General features: G+C 38.3%; 1 protein-coding gene and 1 non-coding gene across 2 annotated transcripts in view; one reads left to right on the top strand and one right to left on the bottom strand.

Annotated features, from left to right (window-relative positions):
• Positions 1-26,451, bottom strand: part of Nup93 (nucleoporin 93) — a 112,465-nt gene that overhangs the window by 80,076 nt on the left and 5,938 nt on the right. The window contains exons 2-3 of the mRNA XM_074055968.1: positions 15,943-16,135; positions 4,697-4,814 (exon numbers count right to left, since the gene is read on the bottom strand). Of these exons, the coding sequence (XP_073912069.1) occupies positions 4,697-4,814; positions 15,943-16,121 (297 nt within the window). The 5' untranslated portion in view covers positions 16,122-16,135. The remainder of the gene's footprint in view (positions 1-4,696; positions 4,815-15,942; positions 16,136-26,451) is intronic.
• Positions 17,158-17,287, top strand: LOC141417759 (small nucleolar RNA SNORA40). The gene has a single exon (XR_012442393.1). It is a non-coding gene; the product is annotated as a small nucleolar RNA SNORA40 (small nucleolar RNA).

The following is a 26,451-nucleotide window of genomic DNA, read 5'->3' on the forward strand; positions in this document are numbered from 1 at the left end:
AAAAAGAAATGGGTGGGCAACCTGTGTGGCACAGAATATATGTATATAAATAAGGCATCGTCTCCAACCTTGAGAAGTATCACCATTTAATCCTACCTATTACCCTCGGACTGGGGGCACGGATCAAGTGGTAGAATCCTTGCCTAGCAAGCTCAAGGCCCTGAGTTTACTCCCCAGTGCTGCCAAAAAAATAAAAATAAAAATAGTTACCCAAAAACCTACATGTTTAGTACTTTATAGAAAGTAGGCTATTTCTAATTAAAAACATCTCTACAGAAACTTCTCAAAAACATTACAGATTGTTTGTTCACCTGTTTAGAGAAAGTAACTATTACTGAACTCTGGAATTAGATATTGGTACTCAGCCCCATGCAGTCACTGGGGCAATAAGCAATAAATACATTAGCTTACTATCTACAATCCATACAGCTGTGAAATTGAGTTAATTTGAAGATATTACATTAAGTTGGTCAGTTTTAAATTTTCTTGTGCTAGAAGTATAGTAGGTGAAAGTACGTAACCCAAAAATATATGTCCAAGCCCTAGCCCCTAGTACTTGTAAATGTGACCTTAACTGGAAATGGGGTCCTACAAATGTAACTAAGTTAAGGATCTCAAGATAAAATCATCCTGGGTTTAGCGTGAGTCCTAAATTTAACAACCAGCATCCTTTCAAGAGACAGGAAAGGTAGATTTGACACAGGAAAAACCTGTGAAGATAGAAGAAGAAATTGGAATTATGCTGCAAGTCAAGGAGTATCAAAAGTTACCATAAGCTGGGGGAAGGATTATCTCCTGAAGCTGATAGAGAGAGTACGGTGCTTCTAACAGCTTGATTTAAAATTTTTGGGCTCCAAAACTGTGAGAGAATAATTTGCTTTAGGCCATCAAGTTTGTGGTAATTTGTTGCAGTACCCCAAGGAATCACATATATTAAGGTTAGCAATAATATCAGTGCTTGGTCTAATGCCATTTGGAAATACAGCTTAATGCTGGGAATTTTCAGCTCCCATTTTTTATGACCTACTCAAACATTTCTGCATAGCTTTCTTAAAATATACATGTAATCTAGTGAAAAAGCCCAGAATATAACTGTACTTTATTATTATATAACACATCTCATCTACAGTATAACAGGTCTGCTCAGATCATTGTAAAGATATGGAATGTGCCCTTAACATTTTTTTCTTCAAAGACAAAAATGAACAAATGGATCTCTATAAGATGCACTGTACCCAAGTACCATAAGGTCATTTCGAATAGATCAGTAGTCATTTTAGAAGTATGTCCTCTATGTTACTGCTCTTCATTCACCACCATCACACAAAATTATAGCACTTCTTTATGATCATTTCCAAAAAATAAAATCAATAAACATTTTTAAAAAATTCTACCAGTATCATCCACATGTATATTTAAGTGGGTTTTAAAACATATTATTGCTGCTGGCCACAGCAACTTTTAAAAAAATGTATCCCAAGGCATGGCAACATCATTGGTAATGACAAACAATAAAGCAGTAACAACAAAAACCCATATTAATTTCAAACGCCATTAGAAACAGAAAACATAACCCATGTTTACCAAATATACAAGGATACTCTATACATGGGAAAAATGCTTTTTCAAGCTTATAAGTAATGCAAACAATGAACAGTAAAAGTCCTGAATAAAATCTGTCCTTTCACAAACAGTATCTTAATGATCTTATAAACTGACATAATAATTTCACTCTAATATTTGACACATGGGATTAGGGTGTATTCTAACCTCAAAAAATGCACTAGTTGAAAAACAACAGTTCACAACAACAAAAGACCATTTGATTCATGATATATAAATTCTATCTCATAAAGCTATAAAAATAAATGAGCCAGGCACCAGTAGCTCACGCCTGTAAACCTATCTACTCAGGAGGCAGAGATGAGGAGGATCAAAGTTCCAAGCCAGCCCCAGGCAAATAGTTTGCAAGACCCTATCTTGAAAAACAAATCCACCACAAAAAAAAGGGCTGACAGAGTGGCTGAAGCTGCAAGGGAGCCTGCCTAGAAAGTGTGAGGCCTTGAGTTCAAACTCCAGTACCAAACACACACACACATTAAAAATATGAAAAAATAGACAATCAGATAGTATATCTGGCTTTTCTAAAGAAAAGTAACAAAATGTCCAGTTTTACTCTTCTTGGATAACCAATACATTATGAGACGAATTAAAAGAAGGCCCACTCAGTGCTAAGGGAATGAGCTGATTTGTCTCCTACACTTGGTCACTACACAAGTAAGGCAAGAACAAGCTACTACTGAGTAAGTATATAGGAAGTTTAAACATAGGTCAACTAAATCACAAGGCACAACTTAAAACTTCCAATTCCTATTGATAAATTTGAGTGAGCTAATATTATCAAAGGCTCTGACTTTTAGACCAAAGCTACATATTTTTCCTTCAAGCCTTTTTCCAAAAGATAAAGTCAACAGCACAACTAAAATTAGCAGCTCTAAAGCAGGGTGTAGTGGTCACACCTGCAATCCCAGTACTTGGGAGGCTGAGCAGGAAGATTCAAGGGCAGCCAGGGTAATGAAGAGACTCTGTCTTTATAAAACAAACAACACTTGGGCAGCTAAGATCAGGAGGATTGTGGTTGAAGGCCAGCCCAAGGAAACAGTTTGAGAGACCCGCCCCCCGCCATTTCCAAAATAACCGGTGTGCCCAAGCGGTAGAGCACCAGCTTTGCAAACACAAAGCCCTGAGTTAAAATCCCAGACTCACCAAACAAACAAACAAACAAATTACATGGATACACTGTTTGCAAATATGAAAATCTCACAATGAAACCTCCTCCTTGTACAACTAATGTATGCTAATAAAAATGTAAAAAAAAAGATTACATGGAAATAACAAGGCATCTATAAACTGACAGGCAAATACAATTTAGCATATAAAACATACAAACAAAAAAACCCACTGGATTTTCATTTCCACTCTTCGGAAAATTTTTTCCATAACTGGAAAATTGCTCATTCTCAGTCACTCTCTAGATATAACCCACTTTCAGTCTATTGAAAGTGTATTCTTTTCCTAATAAACTTTATTATCACTTTCACTAAAAAAAAAATCATCCCTGGAAAATTATAAATATCTGTAATTTCAACTCTCAACTCAAAGTATAGATTTCCAAATTAAAAGAAGTGCAGTAGAGGCTGAGAATGTGGCTCAAATGGTACAGGACCTGCCTAGCAAGTTCAAGGCCCTGAATTTAAACCCTCATACTACCAAATTTTAAAAAAAAAATTAAAAAGGATAAATGAAGTAGAAATGCAGGCATTAGATTGTCCAAAATGGCTCTTGAAAAAGGTAGTGGGGTAGAGTATTAATTCAAATTGAGCCTAAAGAACAATCCATTTCTACTGGGGCTTGCCTTTGCAGGATCTGAGTCCTTTCAATTCAAAGGTAAATCAGCAGATGTGGTGGTATGCTGTGAAGCCCAGCTACTCAGGAGTCTATGGCAAGAGGATCACTTGAGTCCTGGAGGTCAACCTGGACAACAAAGTGAGGTATCTTCTCACAAATCAAAGGGGGGTGGGGGGGAAGAAAGGAGACGGGGAAGAAAGGAGATGGGGAAGGGAGGCAAGCAGAGAGGAAAGGAAGAAGGGAGGGAGGGAAGGAGGGAGGAGGAGAAAAAAAATAGTGACCAGTGGTCCCTTCATTCTAACACAAATGTAATGTACTAGTTCCTCAAAACTAAATCAAAATCAGGCATGGTGGTATAATTCTAGCTACTTGGGAGGCAGAAATAGAAGGATAATGGCTCAAAGCTAATCTGGGAAAAAAAAAAAAAAAATTTAGTGAGCCGCTATCTCAAAAACAAGCCAGGCACAGTGGTACTGGTCTATAATCCCCACTACCCAGGAGACTAAGGTAGGAGAATTGACTGCCAGACAAAGGCATGAAACTCTATCTGAAAAACAAACCAAAGCAAAACTGGAGGGGGTATGACTCAAGTGATGGAGCACTTGCCTAGCAAGTGGGGAAGCCCTGAGTTCAAACACCAGTACCATCAATAATAATAATAATAATAATAAAATAAAATAATCTAAATGCATCATGAGGTTTTTCTTTAACCATTTTCTATCAGTATCTGATGAGATGAAAACAGCTAATAACTGCTAGTGGCATGTTAGATTAAATGAGACTGGAGTGCTCTATCAGATGCTTTCCTTGTACCACTCATGCAGCCCAATACTTCCTAGAAAGCACTGAGTAGGTTACAGCATAAAAGCACTCTAAGTTTTCCCCAGCTTTTTGTCAACCAATACAAGTAAGATGTAAAACAGAAATGAGCTACACGAATAGTAAAATTATTTGAGTTCTAGTAAAGAGAGCAAGAGAAACTTATAACTAATGTCTGTGCCTTGGATTAAGCCCAAGCAAGGAAAAGGAATCTGTTCTTGTAATTAGAATTATTCTAAAAAGTGCAGGTTAGAAATGCGTTCTTAAATTCACCCACACAGAGCACTCTGAAAATAGCCCAATACCCTCCCACATTACCTCCAAACCTAGGTCTCCTGTTCTTGTAATATCTAGAGAAGAAAATTAACAAAGAAAACTGTAATTTCTACATCCGTGTTACACAAAGGGTCACAGCCTTCACCCTGGGTTACATGGCTCAGGGTTCCACCTGCACCTGGGTAGCCCTTACCTGAATGTCTGTGTCCTTCACAGGCTCAAGAGGCTCAAAGGTGGTGGCTGCACTCAGACTCTCCAATCTCTGGGAGATGTGGGATATATCAAGTCCCCGAGACCCAAGAAGAACTGACCTAAATGGGGTATAGAACAGGAAGACAAAAGTGAGGAGAAAAATTAGGAATAGGATTTCATAAAATACTGGAGTACAGTTTTTATTTAAAACTTACTATCTTGGTGTAGTAGCAGGGAAGGGAAAAGGAGCATAGTGGTAGTGAAATCTGACTGTAAAATTTCCTATCTACTGTCTGAATACTCTCATATGCTATTTCATACCATTCCATAAAGACCTGTCACCTGGAATAACAGATACAACACTGTATTAGGTAGTACGAGAGATCTGAGTGCTAATCATGACTGAATTAGTAAAAGGGCATCATCTAAATAAAACAATAATACCACCATAGGATAGGGAGTTCCAAACAGTTTATACATAATAATGAAACCCATGAGGTAGATGTAATTATTTACGGCCATTTTTTTTTTAAAGTGGTACTCAGGATTGAACCCAGGGCCCTGAGCACTCTACCACTTGAGCCATTCCCTCCAGTCCTCACTCTTCCCCATTTTATAAATGGAGAAAATAAGGTGCAAAGAGGATATCCAACCTCTTAACTACCATTCTCTATTTACAACCTTTGAAAAGACAGATACAGTAAAGCATAAAATTTTAGAAATTCTGGAAATACTGAGTCCAAACTCCATTCATTAGTTGAGGAAATTAAAGGTCCAGGGTGGACAATGATCTGCTCAAGAGCTGTCCAACCAGAACCCAAGGCCAGTTCTCTACAACTTATCATCAGAAGCCAAATATCATGCTGAACATCTTCAAATTTCCTCTTTGCTGACCAGCCAATAATATAAGAGGGTGTTATCTAACCAACAAACGCTTTTGAGGATAAGTGGGAATAAATGTAGCCAACTTCATTTCTACTCATTTGAGCAACATAACAATGAACACTTTTTTAAAAAAAACAAAGGGAGTAGAGCATGGCTCAAGTGGAAGAACACCTGCATAGCAAATGTGAGGTGCTGAGTTCAAACCCCAGTACTGCAATAAAAAAGAAAGAAAGAAAGAAAGATGGGTATGGTGGTGGTATGCACAGCATTTAGGAGGCTCAGGCAGGAGGATTATGAGGCCAGTCTAGGCTACATAATGACACCTTGTCTCCAAAAAAAAATTTATTTTTCACTAACATCTACAACCATGGAAGAAAGAAACTTGGGGAAATTAGTTTCTTACAAAAAAATTTTTTGAGGCACAGGGTCTTGTTATGTAGCCCAAGGGCTGGGATTACAGGCATATGCTGCCACCTATACTCGGCTAGGTAAATTTTTGTTGTTATTGTTGGGACTGGGATTTGAACTCAGGGCTTCAAAACAAGCACTCTACCATTTGAGTCACACCTCCAGCCCATTTTGCTCTGGTTATTTTGGAGATTGGGGGGTGGGGGGGGGGGTCTCACGAACTATTAGCTTGGGCTGGCTTTGAACCGTGATCCTCCCAATCTCAGCCTCCCAAGAAGCTAGGATTATAGGAGTAAACCACTGGTGCCCAACCTAGCTTAATTTTTTAGATTTCTTTTTTGTGGTACTGGGACTTGAACTCAGGGCCTTCACCTTGAGCCATTCCACTAGCTCTATTTTTGTGAAAGGTTTTTTGAGATAGGGTCTCACAAATTATTTGCCTGGGCTGGCTTCTTACCTCAATCCTCCTGATCTCTGCCTCCTGAGTAGCTAGGATCATAGGCACGAGCCACCAGTGCCCAGCGAATGTTGTTTTTATTTTTATTTATTTATTTATTTTTCCTGTGCATGTGTGTTACCTTCTAGGTTAATTCTTTTTGATCTAACCTTTTCTCTAGTTCCTGGTCCCCTTCTCCTATTGGCCTCAGTTGCTTTTAAGGTATCTGCTTTAGTTTCTCTGCATTGAGGGCAACAAATGCTACCTAATTTTTTAGGTGTCTTACCCATCCTCATATCTCTCTTGTGTGCACTCGCTTTTATCTTGTGATCAAAGTTCAATCCCCTTGTTGTGTTTGCCCTTGATCTAATGTCCACATAAGAGGGAGAACATACGATTTTTGGTCTTTTGGGCCAGGCTAACCTCACTCAGAATGATGTTCTCCAATTCCATCCATTTACCAGCGAATGATAACATTTTCATTCTTCTTCATGGCTGCATAAAATTCCATTGTGTATAGACACCACATTTTCTTGATTGTTGTTTTTAAATTATGATTTATCAAAAAATATCTGACAAAGTATGTGTTCACTATGAGTAACTTAGAAGAAGCTAGAACACTGGCAACACATGTAATACCTATGAATGTAACTCAAGACTTCTAATCCTAAACTAACAGCCTTCTTAGGAGAACAAAAAGGATTTCCTGTGTTTAATTGTATTCTAATAAATACTGCAGCAATAGATTATACTCAGACAGGTTTCTCCCTGCAGATTTTTGCCTCCTTTAGGTCTATTATGATATCATCCCTGAGGCTTCTCTTCCAAACTACCATTTCAGATAGACAAATCTTCCTTCTCTCTTCTAACAACCCTTAACAGTTACCTCTCTAATTCAGTGTTTCTCAAGCCTGGTGAGTATTAGAATCACCTAGGCAACCTCGTCCCAAAAATTGTTATTACTCTAGAGTAAAGCCCATAGCATGGGTATTTGTATAATATCCAGTCTCCTTTTTTCATAACCACTTTTCTGAGCTACTAACTTGCATATCATACAATTCACCAGTTAAAATGGACAATTAATTCAATGATTTTAGTAGATGCATAGAATTAAACAACCATGACCACAATTTTAGAATATTTTGTCACCCCAAAAAGAAAGCCCTATCATGAGTAATACTTCCCTATTTCCCCCAAAACCTCCCCCAAGACCCTGGCAACCACTACTCTACATTCTATCTCTACAGATTTACCTATTCTGGACGTTGCACATAAAGGAATAATACAAAGTCTTTTGTGACTGCCATCTTTCACTCAGCATAATGATTTCAAGGTTCATCTATTCTGGGTATGTATTAGTATTTCATTCCTTTTTATTACCAAATAGTATCCCATTGTATGACATACCACATTTTATATATTCACTCATCAGTTTGGGCTGTTTCTATTTTTTTACTATTATGAAAAATGCTGCTGTGACAATTTATGCATAAGTTTCTGTATGAATACATGTTTTAATTTCTCTTGGATATATATCTAGGAGTGAGGTTGCCTCTGTTCAGTCTTTTCAGGAACTGTCAAGACTTTTCTCCAAAGCAGTCATACCATTTTATACTCCCACCAGCAATGTACAAGGGTTTCAATTTTTCCCACATCCTCACCAACACTTATTAGATGTCTTTTTGATTATAGCCATCCTACACCCTCCACACACTCACTTTTAGCTATTATAGAAAAAAACTTTAAAACTACAAAATGGAAATAGTGAATCTCCTGTACTTATCAGCTTCAACAATTCACATCATAACCAATCCTATTCATTTAAATCCCCACCTAGTTTCCTCTATCTCTCAGTTTATTTTGAAGATCCAAGATATTACCCCCAATTATTTCAAAAATTTTAAATTCGTGTTTTCTGAATGAGATCCAAATATCTGAAACTGTGAACGACTGACATGCTTCCTACATCTCTACAGGTTTCCCTTCCATAGAATTTTTTTCTTTACAATTTTTTTGTGGAAGATTCTGGATTATAGGTCCTGTAAAGCAGCACTACTCAAACTTTAAACATACATGTGAATCATCTGGGAAGCTTGTTAAAATGCAGGTTTGGACTCAACAAGTCTGGCATGGGGCCTGAGTTTCTCCATTTCTAAAAAGCCATGGATGATGCTATGTCACTGATACATGGACTACAGGCTTTACCAAATGAGTCCCCAAGATGCCACTGAAAGTGTTCCTCTGTCCTCCATGCTTTATATAAATTGAAAGTAATTCTAAAGGTCTGTTCAGATTTAGGTGCCATTGTTTTTGGAGGTTTTTTGTTGTTGCTATTGTTGTTATACTATTTCCCATTTCCATCAAGAGCTATGTAATGCCCGGTTATCTATCTCTATTTGGAATGTGTGCAGCCACTACTTAGATACATTTCATTCATTCCTTAAGGGCTATACTTCTATCTTCATTAGTTATAATACTTTCAGTCAGATAAGTTCCTTTCATCAACTGTGATTACCCTGAATAATAAGTTGGTGGTTCTCTAGCATCCTCCAAAACTGACTGAATTTTTAGTACCATTATGAACTCACGAATTTAAACATATTTGACGCGTTTCAACCCACTGCATTTCTTATCCTTATTGGTGCTCAAATCATCTCATCTTTGGCCAGCAGAATGCCTCTTCAAGTGGTTCCTGACGGGTGTTTATTTTATTTTATTTTATTTATTTATTATTTTTTATTATTCATATGTGCATATGAATGGGTCATTTCTTCCCCCTGCCCCCACCCCCTCCCTTACCACCCACTCCGCCCTCTCCCTCTCCCCCCCACCACCTCAATACCCAGCAGAAACTATTTTGCCCTTATTTCTAATTTTGTTGTAGAGAGAGTATAAGCCATAATAGGAAGGAACAAGGGTTTTTGTTGGTTGAGATAAGGATAGCTATACAGGGAGTTGACTCACATTAATTTCCTGTGCATGTGTGTTACCTTCTAGGTTAATTCTTTTTGATCTAACCTTTTCTCTAGTTCCTGGTCCCCTTTTCCTATTGGCCTCAGTTGCTTTTAAGGTATCTGCTTTAGTTTCTCTGCGTTAAGGGCAACAAATGCTAGCTAGTTTTTTAGGTGTCTTACCTATCCTCACCCCTCCCTTGTGTGCTCTCGCTTTTATCATGTACTCAAAGTCCAATCCCCTTGTTGTGTTTGCCCTTGATCTAATGTCCACATATGAGGGAGAACATACGATTTTTGGTCTTTTGGGCCAGGCTAACCTCACTCAGAATGATGTTCTCCAATTCCATCCATTTACCAGCGAATGATAACATTTCATTCTTCTTCATGGCTGCATAGAATTCCATTGTGTATAGATACCACACTTTCTTAATCCATTCGTCAGTGGTGGGGCATCTTGGCTGTTTCCATAACTTGGCTATTGTGAATAGTGCTGCAATAAACATGGGTGTGCAGGTGCCTCTGGAGTAACCTTATTTTATTTTTAGTATGATGCTAAGGATCAAACCCAGGGCCTCACATGCAACCACTGAGCCAAAGCCCCAGTCCCTGGTTTCTCAGTTCTTTTTGAAATAATTCAAGTATGTCTTCATAACTTCATTGTTATCTGTTATGACAATACATTTCGTGTTTCTCATACAATCCAGCCTAAGACCTGGAATTAGCCAACTCTCTTAAAAAGACCTAGTTGTCTAGAATTGCTACATTGTTTCTGGGTCTTTCAATAGCAAGAGCTAGAAATGGAGTTTTTACTTTTGTCTTAGTTTTCTTAAGATAAATTACACTATGCGTTCATACTGATGCTTTCACTCAAAATTAAGAAGAGACGTTTCAGTTTTACTTCATAAATTTTCTATCTTCATCTTTTTCCCACATCAAAATTCTCACCACCATAATTACTAACATACTTAATCCTATATTCTACAAACCCAAGTCTCCAAATCCCTCAACCAACAATCCCACTTTTGAAAACAGATTAAAATGTTACTTGATATTATACCTCTCCATGTGGTAATGTTACCAACTGGATAAGCATTTAGGTTCACTTGTTTTATTTTCAATTTTTAGGAATTTTTTAAATTTATGTTAAAATATTCAAACAGTTTCAAGGTCCAACCTATTAAAAAGGTCCCTGTCTTCTCTACCTTATTCTTTCCCTTTTCCTAGGTCACCTTTTGTTTACCTTAATTCTGTATTAATCATACTGGTTTTTTTTTTTTTTTTCATTTGATGTTTTGACATGTGGGGTCCTGCTGACACTGCAGGGACTGCTCCTCTGCAAACCAATCTGGAGCTCACACCCCAATCGGCTCCTTTATCCAATTCTCATAGCATTCTTCCAGGCCACAATCCCTTTCCTAATCATTCCAAGGCCAGGCCCCAGACAACTAGAGACAATCTTTGTACCCAAAGCCCACTGAAGTTATTCAAACTAACCAGCCCTAAACATGTTTATCCTGCCTTGCCTTCCCTCTTGCAGAAACCACAACAAAGAACCTTGTCCTTGTTCCTTTGCTTCCTGATCAGGTGTGGGCCATAATCCCAAAAAACCACAATCCCATACATCCATAATCCCAAACACTGAAATTCCGAAAGATCAGAATCCTGAAAATCCAATTCTGGAGAAAATAATTTTTAAAATTGTTTAAAAACATTTATTTGCATTTTAAAAGTGAGTTTGAGAAACATATAAAACATATGATGGAATGCTTCATAGACCACTTTACCCAGTATTATGAATAGGCAATACGACATTTTTGCAAGTATACACAGGTACATTAACAACAAGGATGTGGATATAGCAACTATCAGCTGGCAAAACAATATTCAGAAAATAGATCAAAAAACAAAATGTATAAAAGCAAATCAGGGGCCAAGAATACTAACTCAGTCATAGATTGTCCACCTAACATGCACAAAGCCCTGGGTTTGATCCACAAAAGTTTTTTAAGTAAATAAAACTTATCATATTGTTATGATTAGCAATTATGTATATACCCAGCTTTATAACTACAGTCATCTGAAATACCATGACAGATAACCTAAGTTGTTTTGTTTTGTATCCCAGGCTAGCCAGGAACTCACTATACAGCCCAAGCTGGCTGATCTCAGACTCAAAATCCTCCTGCCTCAGCCTTCTGAATGCTGGGATTATAGTATTGTGCCACCATGCCTGGCTCCACTTAATTTTGATGAGACTTTCAGTACAGTGTCTTAACAACTTGTCTTTTGACAAGACTGATTGTAAATCACTATGGGTCACCACCACATAAGCTGCTGCCCAAAGAAAGAGCTGAGAACTCAAGAAATTTTATCCTTTACAAATTCAAAAGTACAAAAAAAAATTCATCCTTTCTTTCATTTACTGAGGAAATCTTAATGTTTCACATACACGCACAATACTTAGAAAGTTAGTATTGTGATAAATGCACTTGCCTTGGGTCAAATTTGAAAAAAAAAATGCAGAAAACAAATGAGAACTCTCTACATTGTTTTAAGTGCACAGAAATTAGTCCATTCAACACAGACCACAGGTTTGGCAGAAACAATACAGATGACCAAATAGCAACACTGATGCATAAATGTCCTCACATCTACCCTGCACATAACTATTTTTGAACCCGTTAGTAACTGCTGGCTTCTTCAGATAAATGTAGCTTCAATTCATTAAAAGTTCCTAGAATTTCATCAGCTGGAAGGAATGCCAAAGCAGACAAACTGATACAGTTTTAAATCAAAGTTTGAAGGCCAGTCAGCAGAACACCTAAAACAATCTTTTAGAAACTGTAAAGTGCATATGGCAAGTGCTAAAAAGTATTGTTTGTTTTGTTTTGTTTTTTTTAAAGGGATTCTTACTGACCAAGCTAAATTTGGTCCTTGCTGCCCACTTGCTATCTGATCTTCCTCATTTATAAAATGGAGGTAATACTTATTTTATGGGATTGGTTTAGAAAGGAATTATTAATCCATGTTAAATGTATGGCACAGTACCTGGCAAATATTAAGTACCTAAAAAGAGGGCTAAGTAGTATTATCGCAAGTCAAGTTACAACTTCCTATATAATTCTGTTCAAATAAATGTTTATATATGCGCTGCATGATTATGAAGAAAATTATAAAATAAACAAACTAATAATATTTGTTACCTTGGAAGATAAAGTTAGGGGGACAGAGTAACTGCTAACTTTTTCTTTGCCAACCTCTAGGTTATTTGGCTTCAGAGTGTGAATGGAAAAATCCAGCAATCTACCTCTGCTGGTAAAAGGGGAGGGGAGTGCAATGAATGATGGACACTCAGGGAGAATTTCCACAGATAACTGATAATATTCTGTATCTTGACTGTGTAATATGCATCTGGGTATTCATTCATTGTATTATTTACATCAGGAGTCAGCAAACTTTTTCTATAAGACAGATAGTAAATGTTTCAGACTTGCAGACCATATAATCTGTGTTGCAATTACTCAACTCTGCTATTATAGCACAAAAGCAACAGAGACAATAACAAATAAGCATGACTGTGTTCCAATCAAACTAACAGGGCATAGGCCATAATCTGTTTGTGGTCCTGATTTATACCTTTATATGTTATACATACTCTTCTTTATGTGTGAAAAAACTGAACAATTTAAAAAGATCAAACATACACATGCAAAAAAGCTATGAAATCTGTTCCCTACAGCCAGACATAGTGGTGCACACCTGTAATGCCAGCTACTTGTTAGGCTGAGACAGGAGGAGTGTGAGTTTAAAACAGGCCTGGGCAACCTAGTAACATCCCATACCAAAAACAAACAAGCTGGACATGATGGCTCACACATGTAATCCCAACTACTCAGGAGGCAGAAATTGAGAGGATCACAGTTTAAGGCCAGCCAGGGCCTTTTCTTAATCAATAAGCAGGGAGTGGTGACTATCGTCTGTGATCCCAGCTATGCAGGAGGCTACCAAAGGCCAACCTTAGATAGGAAGATTGCAGTCTGAGGCCAGCCCCAGGAAAAAATTCAAGACACTGTCCAGTGGCTTACACCTATAATCCTAGCTACTCAGGAGGAGAGATTAGGAGGATTGTGGTTTGAAGCCAGCCTGAGCATATTATAGCTCAAGAAACCCTACCTCAAAAAAACCCCTACAAAAAAAGGGCTGGTGTAATGGCTCAAGGTATAGACCCTGAGTTCAAACCCCAGTACCACAAAAAAAAATAGTAAGACACTATCTGAAAAATAACTAAAAGCAAAACAAGTGCTGGAGGAGTGGCTCAAGTGGTAACATGCTTCCTGAGTTCAAATCTCAGTATCACTCACACACACACACACACACACACACACACACAAAGAATTCAGGGCAAAACAATTCAATTTTAAATCTACAATCCAAACACCTTAAAGTTTCAATACTTATTTCATCTAAAAAAAAAAAAAATCTTCCTCAGTTCTCTCTTTAGCCCTCATCCTTCATGTACTAAAATATTCACATCACAGTCTGTCTCTGCCTATTAAGAAGATGGAAAAATACAATCAGCCCTTTGGTTTCTTTTTAAGCACCTGCCCCACCTTATACACATTCTTTCAATTTTACAACGTCCTCCTCTCCAAAATAATGAATTTAAGGTAGAAAGAGATGAGGAAGAATGGAAATTTATAGGAAAGAAAGCATGACTGATACTTGTTACCAAGAAAACATTTTCCCTTTTTGCTCTTAATAGGCTGCAAAGCTGATGGAATTAAATTATAACTATAGCAACTCAGCTGGTATCCATGAGCCTTTCTTTCCAGCAGCATCCTTGCACACAAGCACAGACACTATATGCTCAAGACTGTGGGCAACTGTAGGCAGCCAGGAGCAGCAGTAAGGAGCCTGCAGGGAGGACAAGTCAGCAGAAATGTCTAAAGGCTGTCTGAGATGTTAAGAACAATGTAAAGGAGCAATTGGCTACATTTTGCTGCAAAGCTGGGTAGTTTAAAAACAAAAAGTCTCTGCCAGGGTTCATCTGACTTGCCTTTACTAATGCCAATCAAAACTAGTATCTTTAAAAATAACACTGGGGAATCTCTACCCCCATTTCCTGCATGGGGAGCAGGAAATGTTTTTCCCTTTTTTTTTTTTCTATTTCTCCCCACTTTTATCCTGTTATACTAAATTCCCTTCCTAACAAAGTTTACTAGATGCTTTGTAAAGCATATAGTAAAGAAGAATTTCTATAACCACCTAGGGTAGCCTAAAGAAGAATTTCCATAACATCCTTACTGACTCTACAGAGCAACCAAAACATTTAGCTCTCAAGATTAATTACAAAAGAAATGTAGTATTCATACTTACTCTGGTGACATTTATTAAGCACCTAAAACAGACAATCCCCCCACATTAACACCAGCACTTAAGTCTTCTTCAAGTTCAAGGAACAAAGACTAAGGAAATGACTGGTAATTTCTCAAATCTCTAACACAGAATTTCAGTCACATTCCACGCCCACTAAAGGCACAGTACCATCTTCCCCTTTATCCTTTCATTGCCCTTCCGCCAGTGCTACAGGAACATGCACTCTGAAGCCAGTCTCACTGGGTTTCAACGTGGCTCACCACTGACCAGCTGTGTTACCTGAGAAGTTACTTTCGCTCTATGACCCTTTATTGCTCAACCACATATGGGATCACAGTCCTAGTACTGGCTATGAGGATTAAGCAAAATCTTAAGTCTAGCTAAGTTTCTGACACACAGTAAGTAACCAATAAATCACATTCCTTACAGAAAGCAGCATGAGATTTTTTTCTGCCCTGTCCCCCAAATTACACACTCCTTGAGGGTGAAGACCATGTCTAATTCATAGTTGTATCCCCAGATAAGATCCACACCTTTGTAGAATAGATAGGCCAAGCTAATCTTGCATGGTTGCAGTAGCCGCTGGCCCAGTTAGTCAGCATTTTCCCTGAGCTCCATGTACTCTCTTGGGGCTCACCAACCTTCCTGTTTTGCAATTAGCTAGGAGTCACTATATTTCAAGGCCTTTCAGAGATAGCCCCTGGGGTCACTGACAATAAGCAGACAGAACCACTCCTCACTTAGACAGCTTCTTGTCATTGATTACTCATCAATTTTTTCTAAGCACCCTTAAAAACTTTGCTCACTGCTGAGTGCTTTCTGGCTTTGAAAGGTAGCACTTACATGCATGGCCTGTATCTACTAACATACTTAAAGAAGCCATTCATAACCCAATGGACTGCAAACTCAAACAATTCCTGCATAACAAAGCTATCCCCCTCCATACACACACACATACCTCCATCATCTCTGCCTGTGATATGGGCTCTCAGCTGGGTCAGACAGACAGGAAGACCAAGAGGCAGGGAGACAAGGCAGGCTGCTGACCTGTTTACGAAACCTCTCTGAGTTCCTAACAATCTGGCTTGTGACTGCCATTTACAGACTGCAACTGAATTCAGGGCAAGAAAGAAACAATCCTGTCCCTGAACCACCCAGTACCAACCCTGCCTCCCCACCAGCACTCACGCCTTGACATCTGCTGTCTCCTGGGACGTGCGTGTAAGGGTGCGAGAACGCAGACGCTCGCCGGCCTGCTGGATTTCCTGTAAGTTCCGTTCCACATGGGGAAGTTCAGAGATGCCCTCAGTCTCTGCAGCAAGCTGTTCAGCTTGCTGAAGGAGCTCACCAAACCCTTCAGTATCCATTGGAGATACAGGTCCTAGATGAGGGAGAAAAACGAAGAGACCTAAATCAAGGGAGAGATCTGAATCTGTTACAAGCTTAATGAAACATGAGGACTCTTTGTAAATAGACAAGGAGACAGCTCATCAACAAGCAGGATTTGTTCCTGAACACAGCCCAAGAATAGGCCTGACAGAGAAAATTAGTCAGATTATGAAGAAACAGATCATTTCTGTGTATACTGACAGCCCAGAGATTGATTTCTGCCACCAGAACAAATGCAAAGATAGGAAGTCACAGACCAGAATCCCTGCCTCCTTCCACAGACCCAAGCAGATAAGAAAATGGAAGCTGTTTGTGGCAATCTCTGGAAGGATTAAAGACAATCACCCCAGATCTCCTATTCCTCTACCTGTCCCAGAAAAATACCACCAACTAAAGAGTGTCACAATTTATACTGAGATACAGCCTTATCTTCATATGATCTTCCCAATAATTTCATGAGGCCCTGAGGACACAGAAGGAACCTCAGTCCATGGGAGCTCAGTTATGTGCCCAGTGTGCTCTCTGCTGTGATTTCGCTGAACTGGGACCAGAAGAACACAAGTGTCTTCTAACTCCACCCATACACTATTCTAACACAACTGCACCTTCACTAACATGAAAGACATTCTCTTTTTATTCACGTCCAGGTCTCCATTCACACATTTTTTGGTTCACAAGGTTACCAAGCAAAGAAGATAACATGTCTGCTACCTATGACATTAGATTTAATTGTTATTATACCTACTACTTTAAAAAAATGCCATTAGTACTAATAATTATATTAATATAAATAGCAGGTAGCTTTTTAGGGACCATGAATATTAATGAGGGCACCTGTTTCTCCAACAATGGGTTTAGAAAAGCCCTATGAAAAGTACTACTAATTAGCAGAAATAGCAAAAAAAAATTTTTAACTCACCATTTAAATTGATAGAAGATAAAATGTATTGCTATCATAAAGAATTTACATTGCTAAAAGATTAGTAGCAAAGTTATTTATCAAAAAAAAAAAAGGAAATTTGTAGCACTTGTTTTTGTTTAATTTGTGGACAAAGACTTATATACAGGTCCAAAAATAAATCCTCTTTTGCAACTCAGAACTCATTGTACGGTATGAGTTTTGATACACAGAAGAAGGAATATGGTGAACAAAAAAAATTCCTTAAACAGTAGCTCTTATTGCTTATTCTTTTCTTTGAAACCTACAGCTTCTACTGCACATTTGAAATCCCACTAATCTAGCACTACAGTTATAATATTAATGTGAAATATAATTATATTTCAGCGATGAAGCATAGACTAATGTTAAAAGGGCACCACTATCATCATAAGCTTCCAGCAGAAAAATGAGGACTTTTTAAAATGAGCGTTAAAGGACATTAACTTTAAAGGCGAGGGTACAGGTTACAACAAAATGTTCAGCTAGAGTAAACATGAAAACATTTTGGCATTTTTTATGAATGAAATGACTTTAATTTTTAACAAAAAAGTCATATATACCTTAACTCTTAAAAGTTTCTAGAAAGTCACTGCAATTTTTCTCCTGTGGGAGAAAGGGGATGGCAGAACTAGGAAGGTATTCTTCAGTCCCTGCCTTCTACATTTTACTTCCCACCCAGGAACCAGTGATCCTTTTAAAGTTGGTCAGATTCCAACTCTGTTTAAACCTCTTGTACAGTGAGGTCTTACTGATGGGGCCCCACCTCCCTTACTACCCAGACTCATTTCCAGCCCTCATCCTACTCGTTCCCCGGGCTCCAGTCACCATGGGGCCTTATGGCTAACCCCAAATGGATCAGAGATATTCCTGCCCTAAAACCTTTTCACTCCCTGTTTCCTCTACTGAATGTTCCTTCCTCAGATACTCTCATTGCTGGTTCCCTATCTCTGTTTCAGCTGTCACCTTGCCTTTGTGACCAACCTAGAATGTGCTATTTAAAAGTACAACATGCCAGGAAAGGTAGTTCAAACCTGTAATCCCAGCCATTCAAGAGGCTGAGGAATTAGGATCAAGAATTCAAGGTCTACAAAAAAAAAAAAATAGAAAGAAAGAAAAGAAAAAAAAAAAAGCCAGACACCTGTGGCTCATATCTATAATCCTAGCTACTAGGGAAGCAGAGATGAGGAAGATTTCGGTTCAAGACAAGCCCAGGCAAAAAAAAAAAAAAGAGAGACCTTGTCTCACAAGCACTCAACTCACAGAAAAAGGGGACTGATGGAGTGGCTCAAGTGGTAGAGAACCCATCAAGCAACCATGAGGTCCTGAGTTCAAATCCCAGGACCACCAAAAAAAAAAATTCCCTTTTTGTACTGGGTTGGAACTCAGGGATTCATGCTTGCTAAGCAGGCACTCTGCCACTTGAGCCATGCACCCAGTTCAAAAGTTTCATAAATGTTTCCAAATTGATACTTTGAAGTAGTCATCCTATTTTATTATAACTTTTTGATTAATAGTTGATTTTATATGTTTAAGGATAAATTTTTATCCTCCATCAAATAAACATCAACTTAGCCATAAAATGTAAAGGTTAAGCCACTGAATCAATTCTGACCCAAGTTAACTAAAAATTGACCAAGAAATAACTTCAATAGCTTTGTCCAATAGGAAGAAATTACAATGATCTGGGAAGAAAAAATTCCCAAATCTAAGCTTTGTGTTGGGAAAATCTCTGGGAGCTACGGAAGAGGGAACCACCACAAAGCCACACTGAGAATCCACAAAGTGGGACCTGAGTCTATGCAGCAAAACTGGGGCAGGACAGCAAAAAATGAGCAAGGACAGACTAACAGCACTAGGGCTTCTGTCAGCAATGACTAAGCTTCTGAGTATGATCATGAGAGGCCTTTAGCAACCAGAAGGTGTGTGCTTCAGAGCGCATCACAGGGTACCAGGACCTGAGCAACAAACTGGTCTCTGTGGGCCACTTGGCAGAAGTCCTACTGAGCCTCCACAGACCTCCTCAACCACCTGAAAAACTGAAAGCCTTAAAATGAAGGACAAACTTTATCACTGCTGCTAAAAGGTGGAATTAATTACCCTGGGGGAAAACAGGGTAGAGCAGAGGGGCATGAAGGAGGTGTAATTTTCTATGAGTTAACAATATTGTTCACTTTGAGAAAATTCATCAGTTTAGACATTATTTGTGCCCTGTCATTCAATGTTCAAAAACATGTCCTTTACACGATAAAGCGAGAGCACACAGGGAGGTATGAGAATAAGACACCCAAAAAACTAGATAGCATTTGTTGCCCTCAATGCAGAGAAACTAAAGCAGATACTTTAAAGCGACTGAAGCCAATAGGAGAAGGGGACCAGGAACTAGAGAAAAGGTTATTTCAAGAAGAATTAACCTAGAAGGTAACACACATGCACAGGAAATCAATGCGAGTCCACTCCCTGTATAGCTATCCTTATCTCAACTAGCAAAAACCCTTGGTCCTTACTATTACTGCTTATACTCTCTCTTCAACAAAATCAGAGATAAGGGCAAAATAGTTTCTGCATGGTAGCGAGGGGGGTAGGGGGAGAGAAGGAAGGGGTGGGAGGGGAAGGAAGGGGGCAGGGGATGGGGGGGAAGCGGGGAGAAATGACCCAAACATTGTATGCACATATGAATAAAAGAAAAAAAAATGTCCCTTGGGTCACATCAATATTCTTAAATGAGGGGGAAAAACAGAACAGGAAGATAAAATAGCTCCTCTCTGGGGGTGGTGCCAGTGGGAGATGGGAGGATGTATGGAAAGGGGTGAATATGGTGGGTATGGAAATGGAAAAATAAGACCTGTTGGAACTGGGGGAATTGGGGTAAGGGAGATAAAGGAGAATGGTGGAACTCAACTATGATATAGTGTAAGAACTATGGTATAGTGTAAGAATGTCACAATATACATCCAGTACAACAATAATAATTTAAAAATTTTTTTTTAAATGAGGGGGGAGAAATTCCAAACTGCACATAGGTGAAATTAACTAATTATAAAGGCAGAGAAAAGATGCATCAAATAATTTCAGTTCAGCTGGCAGAGTGGCTCAAGTAGTAGAGAACCTGCCTGGCAAGCATGAGGCAGTGAGTTCAAACCCCAGTACCGCCAACAAAAAAAAAGGGTGGGGTGGGGGAAGAGGGGAGATAAAGGAGAATGATGGAGGGAGTGAATTCAACTATGATATAATGGGCTGGCATAGTGACTCAAGAGCTAAGAGCATCTGCCTCGCAAGCATGACGCCCTGAGTTCAAACCTCAGTGCTCCAAAAAGTAAAAAGAAAAGAAACTACAATAAGAACTTTAGTAAGTGTCACAACATACCCTCAGTACAATAATAAAAAAAAAAAAAAGAAAAAAATAATTTTGATTCACTTGCTACTAACATGTGAGTCTTAATTATGAAAAACATGGTCACTTCCACATTCCCAGCATAATTACATTAAATATTTAATCAAGCCAGAAAAGAGTAGATACTTAAATATTCAAACTGCTAAGCACTTCAAAACCATTCTAAATTAGTACTTTGAAAATGTGGGCCCTTCGGTATTTTGCAGGTGATGTGAATCTTAAGTCTCTTATGGTATTCATGATCATGTTAAAATGTCTACACATCTGTATTCTGATATTAATTATTAGTTCATTAGTTTCTTCTGCTATTAAAGCACCAGCCACAAGTTGAATACTTCTTTTCATTACGAGGACTTGTGGACTTCCAAGCTGGGGAACCACTGAGTTCATTAAAGACCACTGGGTCATCCTAGAAATGGGTGTTGCTGGTTCTCTTGACTATAGTCTATGCTACTCCCAGGATATACTCCAAAATATCAGAGCCTCCAGAGCCTCAAAGCTGGCAGGAAACAAAAGGAAATTGGAAAGGCCTCATAGTCATCCATCCCACACCTGTCTGCCAAACCCTTGAAGAGTTTCTAGTCTCCTAGGGAAGGTCAACAAACTTTTCCTATAATGGAACAGGTGATGACTATTTTAGGCTTGTGGGCCAGTCTCTGTCACAACTACTCAACACTGCCATTATGGCTTGAAAGCAACCATATGTAATAGGTATACAAATAAGCATATCTACACTCCAATAAAACTTTAGTCATGCACATGAAAATTTAAATTTCACACTACTTTCATATCTCATGAAATATCCTTCTTTGGATTATTTTTTCTCTCAGTAATTTAAAGATTCAAGAACCCTTCTTAGTTTATTTGACCAATGAATGGCCCAAAGTTTGCCAATCCTGCTATAGAGTATCTGAGCTGTACCTGATAAAAAGGTTTGGCACTTACTACCTATACACCCCTAGCAAAGCTACTCATTGGATTCTAACAGTGAAAAAACACTATTACAAAGACTAAATGAGGGCCAGGGACGTAGCTCAGTGGCAGAGTGCTTGCCTACTGTGCACGAGGCCCTAGGTTCCATTCCCAGCACTTTAAAAATAAATAAAAAGATTAAATAAATGAGTGACACAATAAGCCTATTGCCATTCCCCTTCCCTCTTTTAAAGTGTCTATTTGAAGAGTATTTATAGGTAAGAAATGTATTATGTATGTGATGAAACCTGTCCTGCATAGGTTGTTCTGACCTATACCCAACATGCTGGAGAAAACTCACTGCCCTTTTCAGTACAATGCAACTTATCAAACCCATGGGACTATTCCCCTTTCTTTATTATCCAAAATCCAAACAGCCTCATTATCAAAGAAATACCAAGGGCTGAGAAAGATGCAAGAATAAAGACAAGGTCATCTGTCTTTTCTTCAGTGTTAAAGGAATCTCTTTCAATTCAATGACTTGCATGAGGAGATGGCATCAAGTACTTTATCAGGCAGCATTTCAATCCAGATGGCCCCCACTGACCATGATTTGACAATTTTTCAACTTTACAATGGTGTGAAATCAATAAGCTTTCAGTGGAATCACATTTTGAATTTTGATCTTTTTCTGGGTTAGCAATATGAGATATTGCATACTCTCTAGAGATGCTGGGCAGCAGCATTAAGCCAAACTCGGTCAGCTACACAGTCATAAGGAGAAACAGCAGAAACTCTACAGTGCTGCTAAGCCATGATGTTCAGCATGTTAGGTGTATTAGGTGCATTTTCAACTTATTTTCAAATTTATGATGGGTTTAGTGAGACATGACCCCACTGTAAATTGAGGAGCATCTGTATAATCAAACAATGCTTATTATCTCTCACTGAGGAATTCAGTATTACATACATACTACATACTAAATACTGTCTCTTTCAACTGTAAAGATCATGGAACCTAACAAAAGCAGTTAGCTCTAATATATTTTTTGGGTGTTGTCAAAGGGAGAGATTTTATACACATTGGTAATAACCAATGTTGTGGTTTATATATTTTTTCTTCAAAATCAATGACTAATAATGTTCCTCCTTTATGGACTACATTCAAATTTAAAACAATAGTAAAATAAATATTTAAAATTTTTAAGCAGAATAGGTAAGGGGAAAGTTGGGCTTTGAGCCCAGACACCTAGTTCAAATCACTTACTACCAAAGGTAGATCCTTTACCCTTGAAACAAAATCCAAACTTCTCCATCACAATTTCTTCATTTATAAAAAGGAAATGACAGTATCTTTCTACTTTAAGGGACTATTCATCCACAAAGTACATTATAAACTCTGTTGATTTATATCATTGTAAAATGCTATTTTAGCTTTTTTTCAAAGCTGCCCATTTGGCAACATTTTATAATTTAATTATAAATATCTCTGCTTCAAATATCCTCTAGTAAATATATGGTATTATTTAGTCATGACTTTATATCATTAAGAACTTCTAGAAGACGGTCCCGATTTTTGAATGTGTATCACCCACTATCAAATTTGGTCTTTAATCTAAATCCAAATTTCCACAATGATGCTATACAAAGGAAATTTAACATTTAATCTCAAGCAGAAATCTTGCCCTCAAACCTTCTCATTAATTAAACTATCATGGAATTAAAACATGATAGTGACAGGCCTTAGTGGTTCACACTATAATCCCAGCTAATTGAGAGGCTGAGATCGGGAGGATCATTGTTTGAGACCAGTCTGGGCAAACAGTTCAAGAGACCCCCCCCCCCGCCCATCTCCAAATTAACCAGAGCAAAATGAAATGGAGATGTGGTTAAAGTGGTGGAGCACCTGCTTTGCAAGCGTTAAGCCCTAAGTTCAAACTCCAGTCCCACCAAAAACAAAACAAAATATGATAGTGCTCAACATTTAAAACCAAAGATTAATGAGAAAAGCCTAACTTGAGGTAGGCTCGTGCCTATAATCCCATCTACTAGGAAAGTGGAGATTCAGAGGATGGTGGCTCACGACTAGCCCAGACAAAAACTTAGCAAGAACACCACCCCCCAATCTCAACCAATAAGCTAAGCATGGTGATATACATTTGTCATTCTAGTCATATGAGAGGCATAAGTAGGATTGTGGTCCTGCCAAAAACACAAGCCCCTATTCAAAAACCAAAGCATAAAGGGCTGAGATGGGCTCAAGTGGTAGAGTGCGTGCCTGGCTAAATCATGGGCCTGAGTTCAAACCCCAGTATTAATTTAATAATAATAATTAAATTCAGTTTGAGTATCCCTTATCCAAAATACCTGGGACCAGGACTTTTTAAGATTTTGGAATATTTGCATATACATTTTCGGGGGCTGGGATTCAAATCTAAATATAAAATTCATTTGTTCCATACATAGCTTATACACAGACTCTGAAAGTAATTCGATACATGGGGGGGTGGAACTGGGCTTTGAACTCAGGGCTTCATACCTGCAAATCAGGTGCTCTATCACTTGAGTCACACCTCCAGTCCGTTTTACTCTGATTAATTTGTAGATGGGGGAGGGGAGGTCTTGCAAACTACTTGCTAAGGGTGGCCTTGAACCACAGCCCTCCCAATCTCAGCATTCCAAGTAGCTATCAGTGCGCCACCAGTGCTCAGCTTTTATACAATATTTTTAATAATTTTGTTCTTGAAAAAAAAATTTTGTGGTCTTGATTTTCTACTTCGAGTGCCATGTGGGCACTCAGAAAGTTTTGGATTTTGGAGCATTTTGGATTTGGGATTAGGAATGCTTGATCTGTACTGCTTTTGCTCTCCCCTCTTCTTTTGAATATATAAACTACAGTGAGAAGACATTCTCACTATAATCTGTATCTGTACGGTATCTGTCAGCTGTCAATTATAGCAGTCAAAAAGAAAACTACATCTTAATAAATGCTATTGTTTTAGACAACTCTAGAAGAGGAAGAAATGGATGATTTTTTAAAAGTTAATAATTTTTATAGTCCTATGAGACACAGTAAAAGAGTAAGATCTGATCATCATTCAGAAGATAGACTTCTATAGAAAACAAAGAACTAAAATAAATTTACCTAGACAGAAAAGAAAGATCTGGGTGATTTAGAGGCAGTACTGCCCAGATAACTCAGTGCTTGCAGTAAGTAGTGTCAGCTTTTCTGATACATAAAATATCACCATGTATTAACTCATCTCCAGTGAGCAAAGAGAAGTGACCTAGTAGCACAAACATAAATTATCCACATAAGGAACTTTCTGATAACCTCTTGGCTGTCCAGGCTGGTAGAAGGACCATCTAGAAAGTAAGGACTGTGAGTTCCAGCCTGGCTCTTACCCACATTAGCCCTCTGACCCTGGAACTGGATCTTCTCTGGGTCTGTCTCACCACTGGTGAGATGAGCAGGATGTCTCAGGCAGGCCTGCCCACCATGAAGAATTTACAAATATGGGTTGTTTTTATTTGGTCTTCAAACTCACTTTCTGCTTCCTGAGAAGCAGCAGCCCCATTTTAAAGGTGACAGAAATTACATACAGAATCCTAGGAATGGCATTGGCTCCACCTTACAACAGACAAAAACAGAGGTAGATCACTAAGTTGGCCCCAAGAGAACTTTAGCTCTGGGCTCTGGATTATTTCTCTAAACCAGTGTTCTCAACTAGGGTGGCTTTGCCCCCTAGAGGCCTTATAGCAATATGGGGAGACATTTTTTGGTTGTCACAACTTGGGGGCCAGGAGACACACACAATTGGCATCTGGAGGGTAGAGGCCAAGGATTTTGCTAAGCATCCTACAACATACAGCACAGTTATCAACAAAGAATTATTTGGCCCAAAATATTAATAGTTTTCAGGCTGAGAAATCCGCAGGCTTCTTGTCCTGAAGACCATGACACCAAGATTAGAGCTACCTGAAACTACTAGAAATTATATATATGCATATTTTTAAATATAAGAAAAGCACCAGTTTTTATTTTGTAGGGACCTAACAAAAGTCTGGGTCCTTTCCCCCTTAAAATAATTTTAAAACCACTGTATATACAAAATTATCCTATGTGGGTTTTTTATGGTGGTATATGCTTACCCTGGTATACCACCCAGCAATGAAAAAGATCAACAACACAGATAAATTTCAGACATAATGGGGAACTAAAGAAGCCACATACAAAAAAAGGACATATTTATTCCACTTAAATGGATCTTAAAAACAGGAAAAACTAATCTATGGTGTTAGAAATCAGAATGGTTATCCTAAGAGGTATGGGAAAGCACTGATTAGGAGGGACCACAACATAACTTTCAGGGTTATATGGACTGAATTGGGTTTCCTTAAAATTCTTTTGATGCTCTAACACCTAATGGGATGGTATTTAGAGATGGGGATGATCAAGGAAAGGCTATGTGAGCAAAATGAACAGCAAGATGGCAGAAAGCAGAAGTCAGCCCTCATCAGAACCCACCTATGCTTGGATCTCCAGCTTCCAAAACTATGAGACAATAAATTTCTGTTGCATAAGCCACCCAATCTTTGGCACTTTGTTATGGTAGCAAAGATGCCTTTCCATTAGCAAAGGATAATGGAAATGTTCTGTATCTCAACATACATAATGATCACATGAGTAAATAAATATGTAAAAATTCATTAAGCCATATACTTAAAGTTTGTTAACAGTTTTTAGAAGGAATAGCAAGAAACATTACATTAACATAACAAGAGACAATTTAGTATTTCCTATACAAAGCTGAGAGTGAAATTTTTGCTTTTCATTTTATACTCATGAGTCTGCATTCTGTTCCATGAGTATATGTGATTTTATATAACCTTTAATAATTTGTTCTTTTTTAAACTGCTCTAAATTCCCTACCTAAAGTATGTGCCCTCCCAGTGCCCCTGAATCCTCAATGGCATTAACTCAAATCCATACATGCCCCCTTGCACTCAAACTCCAAACTGGAGTTTCCATGCATATTCTGTACATTTTCTCTCAAACATGTCA

The sequence above is a fragment of the Castor canadensis genome, chromosome 15 (assembly GCF_047511655.1).
Source record: "Castor canadensis chromosome 15, mCasCan1.hap1v2, whole genome shotgun sequence".
NCBI lineage: Eukaryota > Metazoa > Chordata > Mammalia > Rodentia > Castoridae > Castor > Castor canadensis.